This window comes from Ursus maritimus, unplaced genomic scaffold (assembly GCF_017311325.1).
Source record: "Ursus maritimus isolate PB19 unplaced genomic scaffold, ASM1731132v1 scaffold_30, whole genome shotgun sequence".
Classification (NCBI taxonomy): domain Eukaryota; kingdom Metazoa; phylum Chordata; class Mammalia; order Carnivora; family Ursidae; genus Ursus; species Ursus maritimus.
The window spans coordinates 3,542,097-3,561,341 of record NW_024425564.1 but is presented as its reverse complement, the minus strand read 5'-3'; the positions used below and the strand labels follow the sequence as shown (position 1 = coordinate 3,561,341).

Here is a 19,245-nt window from a genome sequence, read left to right as displayed (position 1 = left end):
GCTTCTCCACTAGGAGCCTGCTTCTTCCTCTCCCACTCCCCCTGCTCTCGTGTTCCCTCTCTCGCTGGCTGTCTCTCTTTGTCAAATAAATAAAATCTTAAAAAAAAAAAAAAAAAAGAAGAACGCAGCACAGGGCCTTGGGACAATAGTAGCTCTTGGTATAAGCATCAGTGTGGTAGAAGGTCTCTCTTCCCCCATCGCCCTCCTCATGAAGATGGTTCTAAAAGGCAGCAGTCCCTTTCTTCCTTTAGTAAAGGAGGTATGGAAGCTTCCAGAATGTTTCTCATCTTTGAGGATTCGTAGTCCCTGCACATCCAGGAGGATGTTGATGTGGCATATGCAGGAAGTCCATGTCCTGCCTGCACCCAGGACATGCTCTGGCAACTGCCTGCTTTGATTTTCCATCACATCCTTTGTTTTTATTTTGTTTCCCTCTGCCTCTGTCTCCTCACAGCCGCACAGCCCCCCACCCTCACTCCTCCTGACAGGGTAATGAAGGCCCTATCTCCAGCTGGATCTGGGCTTCCTGTTTGTCAGCCCTCAGTTCAGCGTTAGTGTGGCCCGGAAAGCTTGTAAAGGCTTCGGAGTGAATGTTGGGGCTACAGCAGGACTTCAGAAACTTGCCGAGGCGCACTGTTTAGTTCAGTGCAATGTCATCGTCGGGCAGAGAGCCTGCGCTTGTGGCCGCACCTCTCTGCCTTTCCCATCAGCTGGATTTGGGCCCAGGAGGACTGCAGGATCTCCAGGTGGCGACTCTGGGTTCAGGGTGACTTAGGAGCTGGCCTCACATCTGGAGTGGTACCCTCGGCACAGGGGGCCTTCTGCAGGCCCAGGCCTCCCTGATGTCCCTGCAAAAGAGTGTGTTCTGTCTGCAGCCTGAGCAGAGAGAGCTTCCGTTCTGGCTGTAGAGCTCTCTCTGCCTGGGCTCCCTGGAGCTAAAGGCTTGGAAGGCGTCCTCTGTGGGGCAAAGGTTTTGTCACCACACACGGGCTCTGGGGAGGCTATGCACCGGCATTCACTGTAGCTCGGGTGATGGTCTGCATGAGCCGGCATGAGTTACTCAACTTCTTCATCTGTAAAGTGGGCATAAGTTATACCCACCTCAGTAGAATAGAAAGTCCAGAAAGAGTCCCAGTAACACAGGCATTTAGGACACATGAGAGGTCATCTCAGATTGGTAGGGAAAAGATAGCTCATTCAAGAATTGGACAACTTGCTGCCTAGAAAAAAATTAATTGGGTCCTAACCCTTAAACCTTACATCAAAAAAAAAAAATCTCAGATAGATTAAAGATTTAATTATAAAAAATGAAACTAAAATTACAGCAAGAAAATATGCAAGAACTGTTTTTAAAAAATCTTGGAGATGGGTGGTCTTTCTAAGCCTGACAGAACTGCAGGCAGCTCGGCAAGGTGTAGACCAACGCATCTCCACACGAGCAGAGCCAGCATGAAAGTCAAAAGAGAGATGATGAACTGGAAAAAACGATTGTCTAACTCTATTTATAGATAGTTACAAGGTGTTAATTTCCTTACTTTATAAAGAACTTCTCCACATCAAGTACAGAAAAGATCAGCATCTCCATAGATGAGCACAAAGGCTGTAAGGGTGTCATTCCTGCAAAAGGGGCTCCGGACGCCCCTGTGCGTGTGGACCTAGAGCATAGGGACAGGAGCACCGGGCCGAATCCTGGCTCCACGCTTACACATGTGACCCCTGCAAGTTATTGACGCTGTCTGGGCCTCAACTTCCTGAGTTGTGAAGTGGGGGTAACAACAGTCCCTTTTATTAAGCGGGCTAGTGAGTATCAAGCATGTGGAACGTGGAGTGGGGTGGTAATTGCTATATAAATACTTGATTGATAAAACCTGGAAGGATGCGGGAGCGCCCCTACGGTGGGATGCTCTTACGATGAGAACTGCGCAGCGATCAGCCATCTCTCCGCCATATTGCCGACAGTGCGAGGAATCTAGCACTCGTATCACTGATGGGAGTATGTGTTAGACTCCTGAATGCACATACCCTTCGACCAGGCACTCTCTCTCGATAGCCGTCCTAGAGATGATGCACATATGGGGGAATTCGTGCAGTACTGTTTGTAAAAGCTGAAATGGGAAATAGTCCTCCTTCGGTGGGGAACTGATTGAATAATTTGAAATATGTCCCTAACCTGGATGAGCGTGAAGCTTTGAAAAAGAGGCGGGTCTGCCTATACTGGCATGGAGCAATCTCCCGGATACAGGCATACCTCGTTCTATTGCACCTTGAAGATCTGCATTTTTTGCAAATGGAAGGTCTGTGGTAACCCCGCGTCGATCCGGTCTGTAGGCGCCATTTTTCCAGCACTATTTGCTCACTTAGTGTCTCTGTGTCCTATTTTGGTGATTCTTGCAGTATTCTAAATTTTTTCATTATTATATACTTTTTTAAGATTTTATTTATTTGAGAGAGAGAGAGAGTGAGCCCGATGCAGGGCTCAGTCCCAGGACCCCAGGATTATGACCTGAGCTGAAGGCAGACGCTTAACCGACTGAGCCACCCAGGTGCCCCTCATTATTATATTTTTTATGGTGATCTGTGCTCAGTGATTTTAACTCACTGAAAGCTCAGATGGTGGTATTTTTTAGCAGTATTTTGTAATTAAGGTATGTATGTTGTTTTTTTAGGCATAACTTTGATATGCCCTAAGAAAGCAAAAAATTCATTGGACTCATTTTATTGCAATATTCCCTTTATTGCTGTGGTCTGCAACCAAACTCGGAATCCATCTCCGAGGTACGCCTGTGTATTAAGTCATTAGAATAAGGTGTCAAACAACATGAACAAGAATTCCGTTTGTGGCGAAAGGAGGCTGGCTCTGGAGGGACATCTGGGAAAGCAGTAAGTTGCCTCTGGGGGCACGCTGTTGCCGAAAGCAGGGCAGAACCTGTGGGTTCTCATGGATCATAATCTGCTAAAACCTACCCGGCGACACTCCTGTGAGGTTGGGGGGCCAGGGAGCAGCCAGATCTGAGCACCACCACCAGACGTGTGGCCTCCGCTCGGCCCTGACCTGTGTGCCTCTTTTTCCTCATCCATAAAACAAGGATGAAGAAAGCCCACTGGGGTCATGAGCGTGAAATGGGGGTGGTCCGATTCAAAGCCCTGGGGCCCTGTCAGGTGGCAGGCAGGTGTGCAGGGGGCGCCAGCACCCCCCCATCACGTTCAGAGGCCCAGCTCTGGTGCACCCCAGCTCCCCGCCCGGCCAGAAGGCACTTTCTGACATCTCTGCTTTGAGACCCCTCCCTCCCGGGGTGAGTCTGGTTCTGTGGCTGCTCACCTGGCGTGGCTGCTACAGCCTTCGAGTTAGGAAAGCAGGTCTGTGAGGAACCTTGGGAGAGCCCACCCGTGCCGCATCTCCAAGGGTGTGGAACGTGCCCCCAGAGAAGCGCGTGCACTCAGAGCCGGGCCGGGCTGGGCACGCTGTGCGCCCCGGGCGCCGTCCGCTCTGGTCCACGGCACTGCCCTCTGCACGTTCCCGAGCGCCGCACTGCCCAGCTTGCCCAGGAGCCGCTCAGGCGGGAGTGGGCTGTGTGGGCAGACTTGTCTGCGGCTCGTCTCAGCCTCCTGCCTACACGAGACCTCCGGGGCCTGGCCCAGCCTCCCCCGGGAGCCCGGGGTCTCTGTCCCCGTCAGTGGCTCTGGTAAAGAAGTCGGTGAGCGGCCACGAGAGGCTCAGGAGGGGGCTCACGTTCATGTCTTCCGCTTTCAGGGCTCTAACGTGATGGAAGAGCAAGACCTGCGGGAGATCGGCATCAGTGACCCCCAGCACCGGCGGAAGCTGCTCCAGGCGGCACGGTCCCTGCCCAAGGTGACCACTGACGGCCCTGCAGCCTTAGCCTCAGCCAGGGCCCTCTCCCTGACCCCACCTGGACCCAGAGTAGGGAAGGAGCTTGGCTCCAGGGCGTGTAGATCACCGCAAGGTGTCTGCCCCGCAGCCTGGGGGACCGGCAGGCAGCACAGAGACCTGTTTACTTTCTTTCCAAGTCCTGAGGCCCCAGAGAGTCAGCGGAGACTAGGGACAGTTGAGGACCCAGTCTAGGCTCCAGAGGGAGGCTCCAGGCCTCTGCCCAGCCCAGGAGCTGGTACCCACAGGCTTGACCTGGCACCCGGAGCCTCTTGGGGTCTTTCCTGCTTCGGAGGAGCCGAGGCCGGGCTGCACTGACCCCAACGTCAGGCCTTCCCCAGGGAGGCAGAGGAGTGCGAGCAGAAGGGGCAGTTTTTCCCTGGGGAGCCTGGAGCTGGTAGCCCCAGCCTCTCCCGCTTGACTCTGCCATTGCTAGTAAGTCCAGTGTACCCTTGTTTGTTCCACTCACCCCAGAGCTTGGGAAGCATGAACAAGTCCCAACAGTGAGGCCAGTGCCCAGTTCACAGGAACACACCATCCCGTGGCCTTGTCAGAGCTCAGTGGGAGCCCCTCTGTAAACCCTTCCTCCCATCTAGCCGTACCCACGAGGGCTGTCTTCCCCAGGCCCGGAGTGCTCCAGTGGCCCCACCTTGCAGAAGGGGGAGCCTAGACCAGAGCAGCGGTAGAAAGGGATGTGTGAAGGGAGGGGACCTGGTCTCCTGGGCTTTAGTCCTGGGAGTGCTGAGATGTCAGTCCTGCCCGTTCTCGCCCCACAGGTGAAAGCTCTGGGCTATGATGGCAACAGCCCCCCATCAGTGCCCTCCTGGCTGGACTCCCTGGGGCTGCAGGACTACGTGCATTCCTTCCTGTCCAGTGGCTACAGCTCTATTGACACTGTGAAGAACCTCTGGGAACTGGAGCTTGTCAACGTGAGTGCAGCTGAGCTCAGGCCTGGCCCGGCCCCTGAGGGTACGGTCCGGGGGCAGGAGGGGAGCTGTGGGCGCAGGCTCGGCCTCACCCCTCCTGCCGCCCCCGTCCAGGTCCTGAAGGTCCATCTCCTCGGCCATCGCAAGCGCATCATCGCCTCCCTCGCAGACAGGCCCTACGAGGAGCCGCCTCAGAAGCCGCCACGGTTTTCCCAGCTGAGAGTGAGTTGGGGAGGGATGGAAAGGGATAGGTGTGCTCTTCATATTGCTAGAAATTAAAGAGAATTCTCAAGGCATTGTTTGGAAACAGTGTGACCTCTGTAGTAGAGGCGGGAACGATCCATCCCCTCTTGTGTTCGGGGCCAGTCTGCCCCCCACCCCCTGGCCCAGGCTGTGAGTAGAGCACAGAGCGGGAGTTGTTTGGGCTGCTTATTTATCGATTACGTACCTCCTGTCTGCATCTGAGAAGCCCGATGGCTCCTATAATAAAGGGTCCAGCTTAGACTAAGTAGAAAGTAAAATGTCAGAAAAAGTAGGAAAACAAATACCCGAATCCCAGCGGCTGTACATGGGTGGCAGAGCCTGGGGGGCAGTCTGACATGAACCCCAGACAAAGCTGGAGACCCACCGCAGGACCTGTGCCTTCCCCAGGTCTCCTGAAGGAAAAGCCCAGTGGTGGGGTGGGTTCAAGAAGCTGCGACTTTAAAAACCTCACAGATGCTTCGCTGCTCAGGCCGGGTAATCCCTGACTGCAGGTTAGACTCAGGCAGAGCCGAGGTCTGGGACCGTCTCTGTTCCGAGCCTGCAAGCCTGAGCCCCTGACAAGCGCTGGGCTCTGAGCAGGGCCCATCCTACCCGTCCCCCACCCCCGCGCCTCCACCCGTTTACACGAGAGGGTGTCGTCCTGTCCTCCTCTCACACAGCAGCCCAGTCTGAGGAGCAAATGCGCCGATGACACTCAGTTACAAAAACTGAGGAGACAGGGCCTCAGAGTGCCGACAGGCAGCGCTGTGTATTTTCTCCAGAAAGTGCTTTGGATTTGGTCCGGTGCCCCAGGGAGCTGCAGTGAATTGTTACAGACGATTTGATCTTTGATGAATATGAAAGCAGCTTCCCAGCCCGGTCACCATCCTTATTCCCCTACGGCCTGGAGCCGGGGAGTGTGCCCGCAGGACTGGGTCCCCGCGGGTTCCTGGCTCCAGGAAGAATTTGGTTGCTTTGACTGTACCTGGGCTGGGCCCCGAGGCCCGGTTCCCCGCAGGCTTGTGGGCCAGCGTGCCATCCATTCGGTGCCTGCTTGGTGTTGGTCCTTAGCTTCGTGTCTGTTCTCACTGACCCACCTGCCCCTGTTGGGCCCTAACCTGTCCCAGGACTGGCTGGCACCCACAGTCCAGGGACTGGCCACCGGAGTTCCCAGTGTTACCTGGATTTCTCCCCACTACAGTGCCAAGACTTGCTCTCCCAGACATCGTCCCCACTGAGCCAGAATGATTCCTGCACTGGCCGCTCCGCGGACCTGCTGCTGCCTCCTGGGGACACGGGCAGGAGGCGGCACGACAGTCTTCATGACCCGGTGGCACCTTCTCGAGCGGAGCGCTTCAGAATCCAGGTGGGACCGGAGGGGAGCTATGAATGGGGGTCCCCAGAGCCCTTCACTGCCCCTGTGTCCCCTGAGGCGCAAGCTGGGGTGGGGGAAGGGGGGTAGCAGGCCACTAAAATCCAGCTGTCTGGATGAGCAGCAGGAGGAAGACACCGCCTCTCCCCTCCCTGGGAGGGCCTCCCCTGCCCCTGTGTGGCTCAGAAGTTCAGATCCAGCGGCTCCTCTTTGATTACAGCATCTGCCTTCCAGCCCCTCAGGCCACCGGCCCGCTTCTGCCCCCCTCTCAGCCACTTCTTGGTCCCTCTCTTGCTTGCCCTGTCTGTTCCCTGGAGCAGCTTTCTCCCTTCCTTAACTCCACAGTCCGCACCCCGCCTGCCCGGCAAAACCACAGCCCGAGTCAGACTCCGTTCTTCCTGCTGCGTTTCTGCAGCCCAGCGTCGGGTGCGTCTGGGAGACACATCCCGCCATGCCGTCCGCCCTGCTAGACCCCCAGCCTCTGCTGGGACCTGGACTGCTGTGCAGCCCTTGCCCTAGGCTGGTCCCTGCCTGCAGTCCCCGCTCACCTTCTCGGGGCCTTGCATTCTGGGCTCCTGCCCTGCCTCCTGCCGTGCACACAGATTCCAGGCTTTGTGTCTTGTCCCCCACATTGGCCTGCTGGACACAAGATAGGCACGTGCCATCCCTGCCAAAGGGAGCTTGAGTTTCCCTGCTTTGTTTCTCTTGACTCACACGCCCCATCTGCAGCACCTGGGGATGTCCTTCACCTTTCCACGGGCCCAGCCATGAACTTGACAAGATTTGAAAAGCCTGTTGTGCAGCCGTTTCAATTGCTCTGTATCAGACTTCTGCACAGTGCTGGGAACGGAAGACTCTTCTCTCGCCTCCCCATTCTTTCTTCCAGTGCCCTAGTGCAGGCCCCTGGCACCTGGCACCCGACTTCCACGGCCTCCTGCCCCCCTCCCTGCTGCTGCCTCAGGGGGCACTGTAAAAGGCCTCCCTGGCAGCCCAGAATCAGAGCCAGGGCCCTGACTAGGAGATGAGGCTTCCAGGGATCTGACTCCTGCTCCCCAACCTTCGGGCTTTGTGCTTGTTTCCCCTCTCTGCTTTTAGTCATTTCCCGTCCCCACCTCAGAGCCTTCCCGATGGAGCCTGCCCTCAGGTGGCCTAGGTCCCTGCCACTCCGCCTTTCCTCTGGTGTGGATAGGCCTCACCTCTGCCACCGTGCTTCTGCTTGGCTTGTCTCCTGCCCTCTGCTCCTGCCCGTGAACCCTATGGCTGGCTTCTTTGCCCTTGGGTGTGCTGGAGCCCGGGAGTTCCTCCAGAGTGGGCAGGCAGACCTGTGAGCCCATGTGTTCTGCAGGAAGAGCAGCGCGAAGCCAGACTGACCCTTCGGCCCCCCAGCTTGGCTGCCCCGTACGCCCCAGTGCAGAGTTGGCAACACCAGCCAGAGAAGCTCATCTTCGAGTCCTGCGGTTACGAAGCCAACGTGAGTTGCCCCTGCCCTCCCAGCCTGGCCAGCCTCCCTGCCGCCCACCCCTCCTGGCCAGGTCCGGGGCTCTAGTGCTGTTCTCCACTCCTCGGACACCCCCAGCACCTAGGGGGCGGGGGGCCTCCCAGCCAGGACGGGGGAAGGGAGTGAGGAGAGGAACCGTCTGACTATGGTCCCAAATCGGTTGGGTCGCCCTGCGTGATAACGCAGGACGTCCTAAGCCCGATTACTGCCTGCTCCCTCAGTATCTGGGCTCTATGTTGATCAAAGATCTTCGAGGGACAGAGTCCACACAGGACGCCTGTGCCAAGATGCGGGTAGGTTGTCTGTGTGTGTGCTGGCAGGTGGGGACTGGCAGGGATGGGGGGTGACCACAGGGGCGCCCGCTGCAGCCCCCTGGGCCCTCCCACACTATGTAAGGTCGGGGGGAGGCTGGGGCCTGTGGGATCCGAGGGGCTTGGCCTTGAGAAGAGACATTCACAGGCCCACTCCTTGTTTCCTCTAGAAATCCACCGAGCACATGAAGAAGATCCCCACTATCATCCTGTCCATCACGTACAAAGGTGTCAAGTTCATCGATGCCTCCAACAAGGTGTGCTTCTCACAGCACTGCTGGTGGGAGGGGGCCCCTCTCCCCCCCACGCCCCTACCCCCTGTGAGCTGCCTAGAGTGTCCCCAGCCCTCTTTATTCCTCTGAATTCCTAGTACCTTGGCCAGGCGCTTGCCTCTCAGCTGCCACCTGTCCTGATCCTGGTGACAGGCGCCCCTGGTCTCCCTTAGCATGGGTTCCATCAGCCCTCTCACCTGTTCACGAGCACTTCGTGGCAAAGGACTCCGCCACGCCCCGCACTTGGTACCCCACCCACCTTGCCCCCTCCCTGGAGGGCAGAGGGGCTGGAGAGCCAGTGGTCAGATGTTAGCATCAAGGGTGGAGACCCTTAACCTACATTGGCGAGGTTAGACACTGCTCCCACCCCCACCAAACAAACGAGAGAAGTAGCGGCCTTAGGCTGACAGCCTGGGCTGGGACAAGGAAAGGTGGTGGCGGCGGTGATGGTGTATACGGGCCGAGGCAGGCCTTGGGGCCAGGAATTCCAGACCCTGCTTTCCCCGGCAGAACGTCATTGCGGAGCACGAGATCCGGAACATTTCCTGTGCGGCCCAGGACCCAGAGGACCTCTGTACCTTCGCCTACATCACCAAGGACCTGCAGACCAGCCACCACTATTGCCATGTGTTCAGCACGGTGGATGTGGTGGGTGGGGTCCCGCAGCTGGGCACCGCCGGAGGGGCCCGCAGCCTCGCGTTCTGTCCCGGCACATGGGTGGCGTCTGGCTCGTGTTTGGTTCAGGCTGGGGCCCCAGCAGCCGCCCAGACCAGTCCCCTTTATTTTTTTTATTTTATTATTATTCATTTGAGAGAGAGAGTGAGCGAGACAGCACAAGCTGGCGGAGAGGCAGAGGGAGAGAGAGAGCAGGGGACCTGATGCGGGACTCCATCCCAGGACCCGGGGCTCGTGGCCTGAGCGAAAGGCCGACGCTTAACCGGCTGAGCCACCCAGGCGTCTCCGGGCCGGTCCCCTGTAGTCAGTGACGAGACTGAAGCACAGAGGAGAACAGATGGCTCATCCACGGTTCTAGCCAGGGGCTCCCTCCCCCGGGCCGCCTGTCAGCCCACCACCCCGTTCCCCACCGTCCAGGGGCCATCTCCTTGAAATGCCTTCTGCGTTCCTCTGGGGGGCAGCGGTGCCCGCCTGACAGGAGGCTGCCTTCTCCCACGTTCATGCTCTGGCTGGGCCCACTGCCCTGAGACAAGGCCCCGGACCCTCTCCTCACCCCCATCCCTGCCGTCCTGGGGAGAGTAGCTAGTTCCCAAATCTCTGGGGCTTCTGGAACACAGACGGCCAGGCATTCTCAGCCCCAGGAAATCCGTGCTTGCTCTGGGCCTGGTGTCAGATTCCTGGCTCTGCCACTTGCTTAGAAAGTCACTGTCCGCGGTTCCTTGGCCGAAGAGAGGCTATAACGGGAGCAGCTTCGTGGGGTTTGTCTTGAAGGTTCCGTGGGGTCACCTACCCCATACTCCTAGTTCCTGGCAGTTTGACCCGGAGCTCCCATTTTCCACAGACAGTCATTTCTGCTGTAACACCAAAGATCAACAGGCTACGTAAAATCACGCGGTAAAGAGCAGGGTTTGTGGGGAGATGGGGCTGGGGGCACCACATTCAGAAACTTGGTCAGTGACACGTTAAAAAAGATAGGAACCTATAAAAACACTGGCGCCGCTCTGTTCACAGGAAGTGGTTGAGAAACCCAGAGCTGCGGCAGTCAGCCCGGCCCTCCCGCATGGGAGACCTGGAGCGGACTTGTGGCGGGTCCGGGGGCGCGGGGGCCACACAGAGGGCTGGGAGAGGAACAGCACCGCAGGGACGGGGCAGCGGCCAGGCCGTCGGCCCCGGGGAAGCCGAGCTGCCCGGTCCCCTAGTGTTTCTGTCCAGGGCATCGTGCCAGAGGAAACAAAATGTGGGTGGCACTCAGATTGTTCCCTCACGAATCAGTCACCTTGGAACAAAGTGGTGTTTTGAAAACGTGTTCTGGCAGAATCGACTGAACTCCCGTTAGCCGTCCAGGTGCCCCCACCCCTGCCCCGATCTGTGCTCAGGGCCGTGAGGCTGGGGGGCGGGGGAGGTGGCTCCTCAGTCTCGGTGCTGAATTCGTGCTCCGTGTCCTCCCAGAATCTGACCTACGAGATCATCCTCACGCTGGGGCAGGCGTTCGAGGTGGCCTATCAGCTGGCCCTGCAGGCCCAGAAGTCCAGGCCCCTGGGGGCCTCTGCCGCCGAGACGATCGAAACGAAATCTTCGAAACCGGTGCCCAAGCCTCGGGTTGGCACGAGGAAGTCAGCAGTACGTGGGCCCCGGTCGCCCAGACCCCCCCTTCCAGGCTTCGAGGGCTCGGGGTGGAGCAGGCACCGGGAGGGGCTTCTCGGGCCGCAGGCAGCCGGCCCCTCAGGAACCGGCCGTTAGTTCCTAGTTCCTCTCCTGTCCCCCCGCGGGCCTCGGCCCCCTTCCTCGCCAGGCGCCCCCGCGGCCCGGCCCGCAGCAAGCCCCCAGTAACACCGCCCCGTGTCTGTGTCTGCTTTGCCCTGCGCCCCAGGTGCCGCCGCCCCCCGATAGTCGCTGTTGTCACTGTCACACCTGCACCACCCATCGTCCTTCTTACCTACCGCTGCCGTCTGTTAGTGCTGGAGTCAAGGTCTTTACACCTGCTGTGTGTCAGTCTCCCTGAAGTGACCGTGAGCTTTCTGAGACACTAGTGGCCGCCTCCCCTCTGCCTGCGTGTCATTCTTTCCTGAGCCGCCCTCCTGCCATCCTTGTCTGTGCTTTAGCTGTTTCTCTGTGTGTCTCTGCAGAGGCCCGGGGTGCCCGCTGGGGTCGGGCCCTGCCTGAGGGCCCCGAGGCTTGGGGTTTCCCAGCCCCGCACCCCCCTCTCACTGCCATGAACAGGTCTGGGGCTTAGAGCACGATGCTCGGGTCGGGCAAGGCTCCTTTACATGAGCAGCTCTGAGAAACCCCCGGGAGAAGTCACCCGTGAAGAGGCCCAGAGGTGGTCCTCCCACGATGCTCCGAGGACGGTGCCCCTTCTGCGCCCCAGCCCCAGGGGGCTTGCTCTCTGAGGAGAACAAGGGCCTCCTCTCAGGTCCCTCATGCTGCCACGACGCCAGCACGGCCCCGGGCAGGAAGAAGGGACGCTGGGCCCCGTCGCCCCCCCGGCCAGGCGCGGCGCTCCCTCTCTGACCCCTCACCCTTCTTCCTTGACAGCTGGAACCACCTGACGTGGACCCAGATGCCCAGTCCCATGCCAGCGTCTCCTGGGTTGTGGACCCTAAACCAGACTCCAAGCGGAGCCTCAGCACCAAGTACGAGACCACTATCTTCTAACCGCTCACTCCCTGTCTCCGCTAGTCTCACTGTGCCTTGCCGCCCGACCTCTGCTCTTCTCCGCTCTCCTTCCGGCTGCGGACGCCAAGGCCCCAGCCCAGGGGGCCTGCTCTCCCCCGGGCAGCCGCTCTAGACACCACACTCACAGCTTGTAGCCAGCACCACCGGACACTGTGACGTCCCCCCTTGGGCGAGGACAGCTTGGCAGGGGAGGGGGGCGAGTTGCCTCGGAGGCGGGCACCAGGAGGGCTCAGGGGGCCCTGTCGTACCCAAGAAGCCTCAGCGGGCAGGCGCTGTGAGTCCTGAGGGGTGGGCAGCCTTCGAGCAGGGTCCAGACAGCACCGGTGACCGCTCCCTCTGACCGGGCTGGGCCCTGTCCGCTCTCCTGTCCCGTCTGCCATGCTGAGCCGCAGCTGGGTGCCGCTGCCCAGAGCGAACCGTCTTTTCGCACCTTCCCTGACACAACCGACCACTGTGACCACCCGGTGCCAGGGTCCCCTTGCACTGCGCCCGCGGCTGCCCGGCGGCCCCGTCCCTCTCTCCTCTGCGGCGGGGTGCCGGCCTCGGCCCTGGGAGAGCCCGAGCTCAGCGCTGCGGCTCGCCTCGGGTCGGGCTGCGTTCCGTGAGGGCCCAGGGCCCTCGGCACACGGCCGACTCCACGGCGTGGCGCGGCGCCTCTGAGCCTCCCGCAGGCCGGCTTCCCTCGGCGGGGCTCTTGGTCCCGCCGAGTCTCGCGCTCCGAGGAACAGGATGGCGTGTGTGCGGGCGGCCCCTCCGGTCTTCGCCAGGGAGTCACAAGGCTGGCTCCGGAGTCGGGCTCACCGAGCAGGAAGGCCTTGCCGTGGGGCCCAGCGAGAGGGAGGCCTGTGCCCTGCACGCACGCTGCACCTTCTTCCCCCACAGAACCGAGCCGCTCCCGGACAGGCACCCGGACCGAGCACCTCCCCTTGTCCTCCCGGGGCTTTCTGACGCTGCTGCGCAGTGTGGGGGTCAGAGATAGTCGGCCACCCCCCGGGCCTGCCCTGGGCGGCCCCCTCCGAGGGCAGGCGGTGCGGGCTGTCGCTCCAAGCAGTCCGGCTGCCGGATCGTGGAGCCGAGGCTTGGAAGCAGCCCCCGGTCTCCGCTGGCGGGAGACAGGAAAGCGGCAGCGCCAGCAGGACGTGGTGCCAGCCTAGCGTAGCCAGTAGAGAAGCCGGGAGCTCCCGGCAGTTCCGTAGGGGCGGAGCCCGAGGCGGTAAAGCTGGGTGGCCCGCCTGGCCTTGTGCCTTCCCGAGCAGACGCGCTGAGCCACCGGCGGCGGTGGGCCGTGGCGCTCAGGGGAGGCTGTGAGGGACCTTCCTTCCTTCTCGCTTCCTTCCAGTTTCCTCCACCCTGTGCAGGCCCCTGTGGTTAACCCTCTCCTCCCCCCATTGTGTTTGCTTCTGCCAAGCTGAGCCACCGAGGAACCGACTGTGCTGCGGAAACACAGCCGTGGGGAGCCCAGGCTCCCGCCGCCACCGCCGCCGCCACTGTGTCACCTGCAGCTTCGAAGACCCAGGCCCGGCCTCTGCCCGTAGCGGCTCCTCGGGGCCGCTTGGCCTGGACCTGCCACCACCAGGTCTTGCGGAGCGAGCCGCACTCCAGGCCTCGAGCAGCTGAGACCAGAACTCCAGAGTCAGGAAGTGACTTGTCCAGAAGACATTTTTTAATAGAAAAAAAATTTTCTATAAAACGAATTTTTAAGACTTGGCTCAAACCTCTAGGTTCAACTGCCAACCTTCAGACAGACGGCACGGGAGCGGAGGCCGGCGGGCGCGGCCTTCTGTCCCCGGGAAGGCATGTGGGTGCAGTCCGGGAGGCCGCAGGGGAGGCAGCCGCCGTGGCGAGTGGAAGGCAGGCCCGGGGGGCAGCATGAGTGGGTTTGTTCGAGTCTGCCTTTCAAACCCAGCCAAGTCGGTTGCCGTTCCTTGTGAACTGCACAACTTCATGTCCCCATCCGGAGCCGGACACCGCCTCTGCGGTGAGAACACAGCCTCGAGGCCCCTGGCAAAAGCAGAGACTCGCGGTCCGTTTCTGGGGTTCCACATGTGAAGGTCCAGGGGCCAGACGGAGCTGAGCGAGCCGCTCGTCGGTGCCTGAGCCGGTGGTGGTCCGGGCGCCGGCCCCACGCTCTCTGTGACCTCAGACTGCCTGGGTTCAGTCGGAAAGGAGGAAAAGCAGCTGTGTTGGGCATTAATGGGTCGGTCAGCTAAGACTGCCCCCTGCCAGTTTGTGATTTGTCGAATCAGGTCTGTGTGATTAGGACTCGCTTTGATTCTCTGAATTACTGGTTTGACTGTTGTACTTTCAGCTGCTGGATTCTCCCTGGCTCCGAGTGTAGAGAAGGCTAAGTGAGGTGACGGTCGATTCGGTTCTCCCCCAGTGTGGCCCTCGGGGCAGGCTGGGGTCCTGACGCACCCCTGCCACTGACGGCCTCCTGCTGGCTGGCTTCGCTTGTCCACTCGGACTCTTGCTCTGTGCTCCTGAGGGTCGTAGAGGCAAACGGGGTGATTCCTGTGGGGCCGAGAGGCACAGCCGGCTCCGCCGCTGGCCCGGGACCTTCCGAGGGGGGCAGAGAGGAGCCGTCCTCCCGTGGCTCGTTCGGCGTTCCTCACTCTGCCGCCCGGGCCGGCTGCTCGGGGCCCGCGTGCCAGGCTGCGGCGGGACTTCCTTCCCAGCAGAGGCTGTGAATTGATGCTCCCCGCGGGCTCTGTGCGCGGAGACTGCTCTTGGGCACCCTCACCGCCCCGTGCTCCCGCTGCCTTGAGACTGGGCCCCGGGGCGGCACCCCCTCTCTGGAGCAGGCCGGGGAACCCTCCGCTCTCCGGTACTAAACAAGGACCTCACCGCCTGAAGTCTGGCTTCGCTTCCTGCTTCTGCCGAGGCCCGTGAGCCTCCCGCCAGCTCCCGCCACGCATGTTCTGCCCCCGCTGGCCCTCGAGAAGTGACCAGGGAGCCGGAGGGGTTGCGGTCGGGCCTGTGGTGCTGGCGCCCTTCCCTCCCCTGCGTGGGGCTGGCCTCAGCCAAGTGCACCTCTCCTCCCCGGGGGCGGCCGGTCCAAAAAGCAAACTGTAGACACTACGATGAGCTGCTCGAGCCGTCTTTCTGTTTTTAAATCACATGTAGGTGTTTCCTCCCCTTGAAGCTGCTATATCTTTATTTATTCAGGGTGTTTTCGTATTGGAAAGCCTTGGCTAGTCCGCTCTGGCTCTGGGTTTGCTTTTGAGATTGGTATATTTCTGAACAGTCGAAAAGGGTAGGGACTGGATCTTTCTTTCCTTTTTACTTCTCCTCCAGGGCAGGTACTCTCTCTCCCTTCGAAAGGGGTGGTGTAACTTCAAGGATGGGCTTCGAGCAGAAAAGCGCCTGCTTCTGCCGCTGAGTTCGGCTGCGGGTTCTGAGCTGTGCGGGCCCCTCTAGGCAGGACTCGCAAGGGAGTCAGTACCTTCCCCGGCCCAGCTTCTCCGCTCGCCTCCCTTCTTGCCAGCCGCTCTGAGCCGTAGGACCCCTCCGGCCAGGCTCCGCGTACTCCACCTCCCTCTTGGGTCTCTAGCCTCCGATTCCGGCAGGAGCGCCTCGAGAAGCCTCTGGCCGAGCAGGCAGCGAACGTGGTTGCCGCCGCTCCGACCGCAGAAAGCTAGTCTGCCCCCGGTCTGCCTGGGAGAGGCCCCGGCCTGCGGATGTCTGGCAGAAGCAGCTCGCAAAAGTGTCACTGACGGAGTGGCAACGGACTGAACTGTAATAAAAATGTTATTTAATCTTTGTCTCTGTATTTTGATACTTGAATGAATTCCCCTTTTATTTTACTGTACATATAATTGTTAATCTGTCTGATTTTGTCCGAATTACGAACATCTTGTGGTACCAAACAGCGAATCTGTGCAACGACACGGACTGACCTCACTACATGAGAGCGTGTAAATCCTCCCGGGCTTCCAGCTTCGGCTTGGTTATTTTCATAACTGTACAACTTAGAACAGACTGAATTAATAAATGAGAAACAACATGAAACCAGCTTTACTTTTGGGGAGTTTTTGAGTTGGAAAGCTTCTGGACTGTTCTCTGGCAGCCGTGCAGGCCCGGGCCGTACGCTGGCTTGGCTCGTTGACGGGGGTCCCGCACTGTGGGGGCCAAGTGTGGGGGTGCCGCTGTGTCCGGCGCGCTTCCAGCGGGAAGCTGCCAGCGACGGTCCGCTCACCCCGCGTAGTGGCAAGGCCCCTGTGACTCACCGTCCCCTCCTTAGAACATCTCTGAATCCCAAGCAGGGGCCACGATCTGGTTACAGCCACAGCTCCTGTGCATCCTTGTGCGGGCCTGTCGACCCACAAACGTTTGTCGAGTGTCCGTGCAGAAGGCCGTGTTGGAGGACCCAGAGCTGTGGCAGAAAGTGTCCCCCTCAGGGAACTTTGTTTGTGGAGATGATTACGTCTGAGACAGGCTCAACTAGCTACCGGCCCAAAGCCACACTGAGGTCACACAGGATGGTCCCGTGTGCACGCAGAGGGACAGGGTGCGCCCGGGGTGGGGGATGGGGGCCAGGGCAGGAGGGGCTGGGGCCTGGGCTGGTATTTCAAGGGGAGGGTTTGGAAAGACACGAACAGTTCTAGTAACCCCTTCACTGACAGCACCTGTGCCCCGAGCCCGGCGAGCCGCCTTCCGAGCGCCCGTCTCGTAGCTCCGCCCGCTCAGGTTGTGACCGCTACAGAGAAAGGAACCGAGGCTCAGAAAGCTTACACCTCCCAAGGGCCAGCGGCAGAGGGCCTGGGAAATCAGCCAGCGGCCTCAAGCGTCCTGAGCCCCTGGTCCCATGCCTGTCTCCACCCAAGCTGCCCGGCGCCGAACACTTACAAAGACTTATTAGAGAGAGAGTGGAGGGGGAGCGGAGAGAGGATCTCAAGCACAGTCGTCGCTGAGCGCAAGCCAGACAGAGGGCTCAGGGCTCCTTCCCTCGACCCTGAGATCGTGACCTGAGCCAAAATCAAGACTCGGACGCTTAACCGAGCCACCCAGATGCCCCAGCACTGAACACTTATGAGTTTTTATGAAATATTCCATTTGTCAAGAGATTTAAAAGTGAAGATCACAGGGACGCCTGGGTGGCTCAGTCAGCTAAGTGTCTGCCTTCGGCTCAGGTCATGATCCTGGGGTCCTGGCATCGAGCCCCACGTGGGGCTCCCTGCTCGGCCGGGAGCCTGCTTCTCCCTCTCCCTCTGCCTGCTGCTCCCCCTGCTTATGCTCTCTCACTCTCTCGTGCTCTCTCTGTCCAATAAATGAATAAAATCTTAAGAAAAAACAAGTGAAAATCCCTGATCTAATCCAACACCCAACTGTACTTATGACAAAAGGCCCAGAGCGGGGAGAGGTTTTGCCAGCCAGCTCATAGAGACCAAAGCCCAGCGTCTTCCATTAGGGCTCCTCAGGCCAGACTGCATTGCCGCTGGGGAGAGAGGGGGAGGCCCGGACTCCGAGGGAGGGCCTCACTTTCCAGACTGGGGGCTTCATCATCCTCACACGCTGTGCTCTCTGGCCTGGGCACGCTCTCCCAGGCAGCAGAAACCTTACAGCCAGGAGAGGGTCTGGTCACAATTCGTGTCACTGGTACTCTGGGACACAGGACCAGGACACATTCCACCGTCAGAGTCCCTTCCGCGTCACTTGCTGACGGCGCCCCGGGGAGCCCGACACGTGGGGAGACGGGCTGATGCCTGCGGGCGCCGGAGCCTGCCCCTCGGAGCCACGGCTGGGCTGCGCCCGGCCGGTGGGGGCGGCCAGACGGGCGGGAGGTGCGGGTGGGGCACACACAGCCGGAGGGCCTCTGCCTGCCTGGTCCCTGCGACTCCGTCCGGAACATGCCACACACACACGTGCCCGCAGGACCTGGAGGCGGGGAGCCGGCAGGAGCCGGGCCGGGCTTTCTGCTCTCATCTCAGCCTGGAGGGTGAGGTAGACCCTCCCGAGCCTCTCCTGCCCTCCTCTCTCCCCTCTGCACCCCCATGGCCTAAGCAGCTCCCCGCAGACACTGTGGTCCTGGAAGCCAGGGAGCTGGCACGGGCCCCCTGAAGGCCGAGGCGGACCACCCTTCCAGCAGGGACAGGCAACGGAGCAAGCGCAACTGTGCAAACTGGTGCACTTTCCGGCGGCTCAAAACGCCCTCTCCGCCCCGGCCACCTCCAGTGTCCCCCGCACATGGTATGCAGGTCCCACCCGACTCCCAGCACACGGGGACAGGCAGAACTTGCAGAATGTTCCACAGTTCAAACTGTGGCTCCCACAGCACCAGCTGTCATCAGCTCACGGCCAAGGAGCACAGAAGTGTGAGCCGGCCACTGCTAGGGCGTCTACGACTCTGTGACTCTGTCTTTCAGGACTCGGCTGCTAGGAGCATTACTTGAAACAAGCCTTTATCAAACAGAAGAATTTCCCTAACATCACAAAATATTTGTTTTCCAGTGAATGGACCTGAGACAACTGTGTGGCCGCGGCTGGGGACAGTACGGGGAGATTCCTACGCCTGCTTACAGCACACTAAGTACCAGATGACTCACATACTTAAATGCAGGAAAATAAAATCCCAACAAAGCTAGAAGAAAATGGGGAGACTTTTTTTTCCATAATCTTGGTATGAGAAAGCTCTTTCCAAGCATGCTACAAAACTCTGAATCCATTTTTTAAAAGATTAATACAGTCAACTATATAAAAATCAAACATTTCGGGGCGCCTGGGTGGCACAGCAGTTAAGCGTCTGCCTTCGGCTCAGGGCATGGTTCCAGCGTTCTGGGATCGAGCCCCGCATTGGGCTCCTCCGCTATGAGCCTGCTTCTTCCTCTCCCACTCCCCTGCTGTGTTCCCTCTCTCACTGGCTGTTTCTATCTCTGTCAAATAAATAAATAAAATCTTAAAAAAAAATAAAAGTAAAAATAAAAAAATAAAAATCAAACATTTCTGCAAAGCCAAATGCACCATTTAAAAAAAGAACAATTAGGGGCGCCTGGGTGGCTCAGTCTGTTAAATGTCTGCCTTTGGCTCAGGTCATGATCCCAGGGTCCTGGGATCGAGCCCCACATTGGGCTCCCTGCTCAGCGGGGAGTCTGCTTCTCCCTCTGCCTGCTGCTCCCCCTGCTTGTGCACGCACGTGCTCTGTCAAATAAATAATAAAATCTCTTAAAATTTTTTAAAATTAGGGGCACCTGGGTGGTTCAGTCGTTAAGCATCTGCCTTCAGCTCAGGGCATGATCCTGGTGTTATGGGATCGAGCCCCACATCAGGCTCCTCCGCTGGGAGCCTGCTTCTTCCTCTCCCACTCCCCCTGCTTATGTTCCCTCTCTCGCTGGCTGTCTCTCAAATAAATAAATAAAATCTTTTAAAACAATTTTTTTTAATTAAAAATAA

At 59.2% G+C, this 19,245-nt stretch overlaps 1 protein-coding gene across 4 annotated transcripts in view; it reads left to right on the top strand.

The window, feature by feature from the left end:
- The window catches only part of ANKS1A (ankyrin repeat and sterile alpha motif domain containing 1A), a 177,570-nt gene extending 159,013 nt beyond the window's left edge, over positions 1-18,557 (top strand). For 2 of the 4 annotated variants that reach the window (XM_040644732.1, XM_040644735.1), the window contains 10 exons: positions 3,752-3,850; positions 4,663-4,815; positions 4,927-5,034; positions 6,257-6,421; positions 7,773-7,898; positions 8,147-8,218; positions 8,407-8,493; positions 9,019-9,156; positions 10,633-10,803; positions 11,719-15,870. In XM_040644732.1, the coding sequence (XP_040500666.1) occupies positions 3,752-3,850; positions 4,663-4,815; positions 4,927-5,034; positions 6,257-6,421; positions 7,773-7,898; positions 8,147-8,218; positions 8,407-8,493; positions 9,019-9,156; positions 10,633-10,803; positions 11,719-11,838 (1,239 nt within the window). In that variant the 3' untranslated portion in view covers positions 11,839-15,870. Of the gene's footprint in view, positions 1-3,751; positions 3,851-4,662; positions 4,816-4,926; positions 5,035-6,256; positions 6,422-7,772; positions 7,899-8,146; positions 8,219-8,406; positions 8,494-9,018; positions 9,157-10,632; positions 10,804-11,718; positions 15,871-18,306 lie in introns of those variants that run through there. The other 2 variants (XM_040644733.1, XM_040644734.1) reach the window with 2 other exon arrangements.
- The last annotated feature ends 688 nt before the right edge of the window (positions 18,558-19,245 follow it).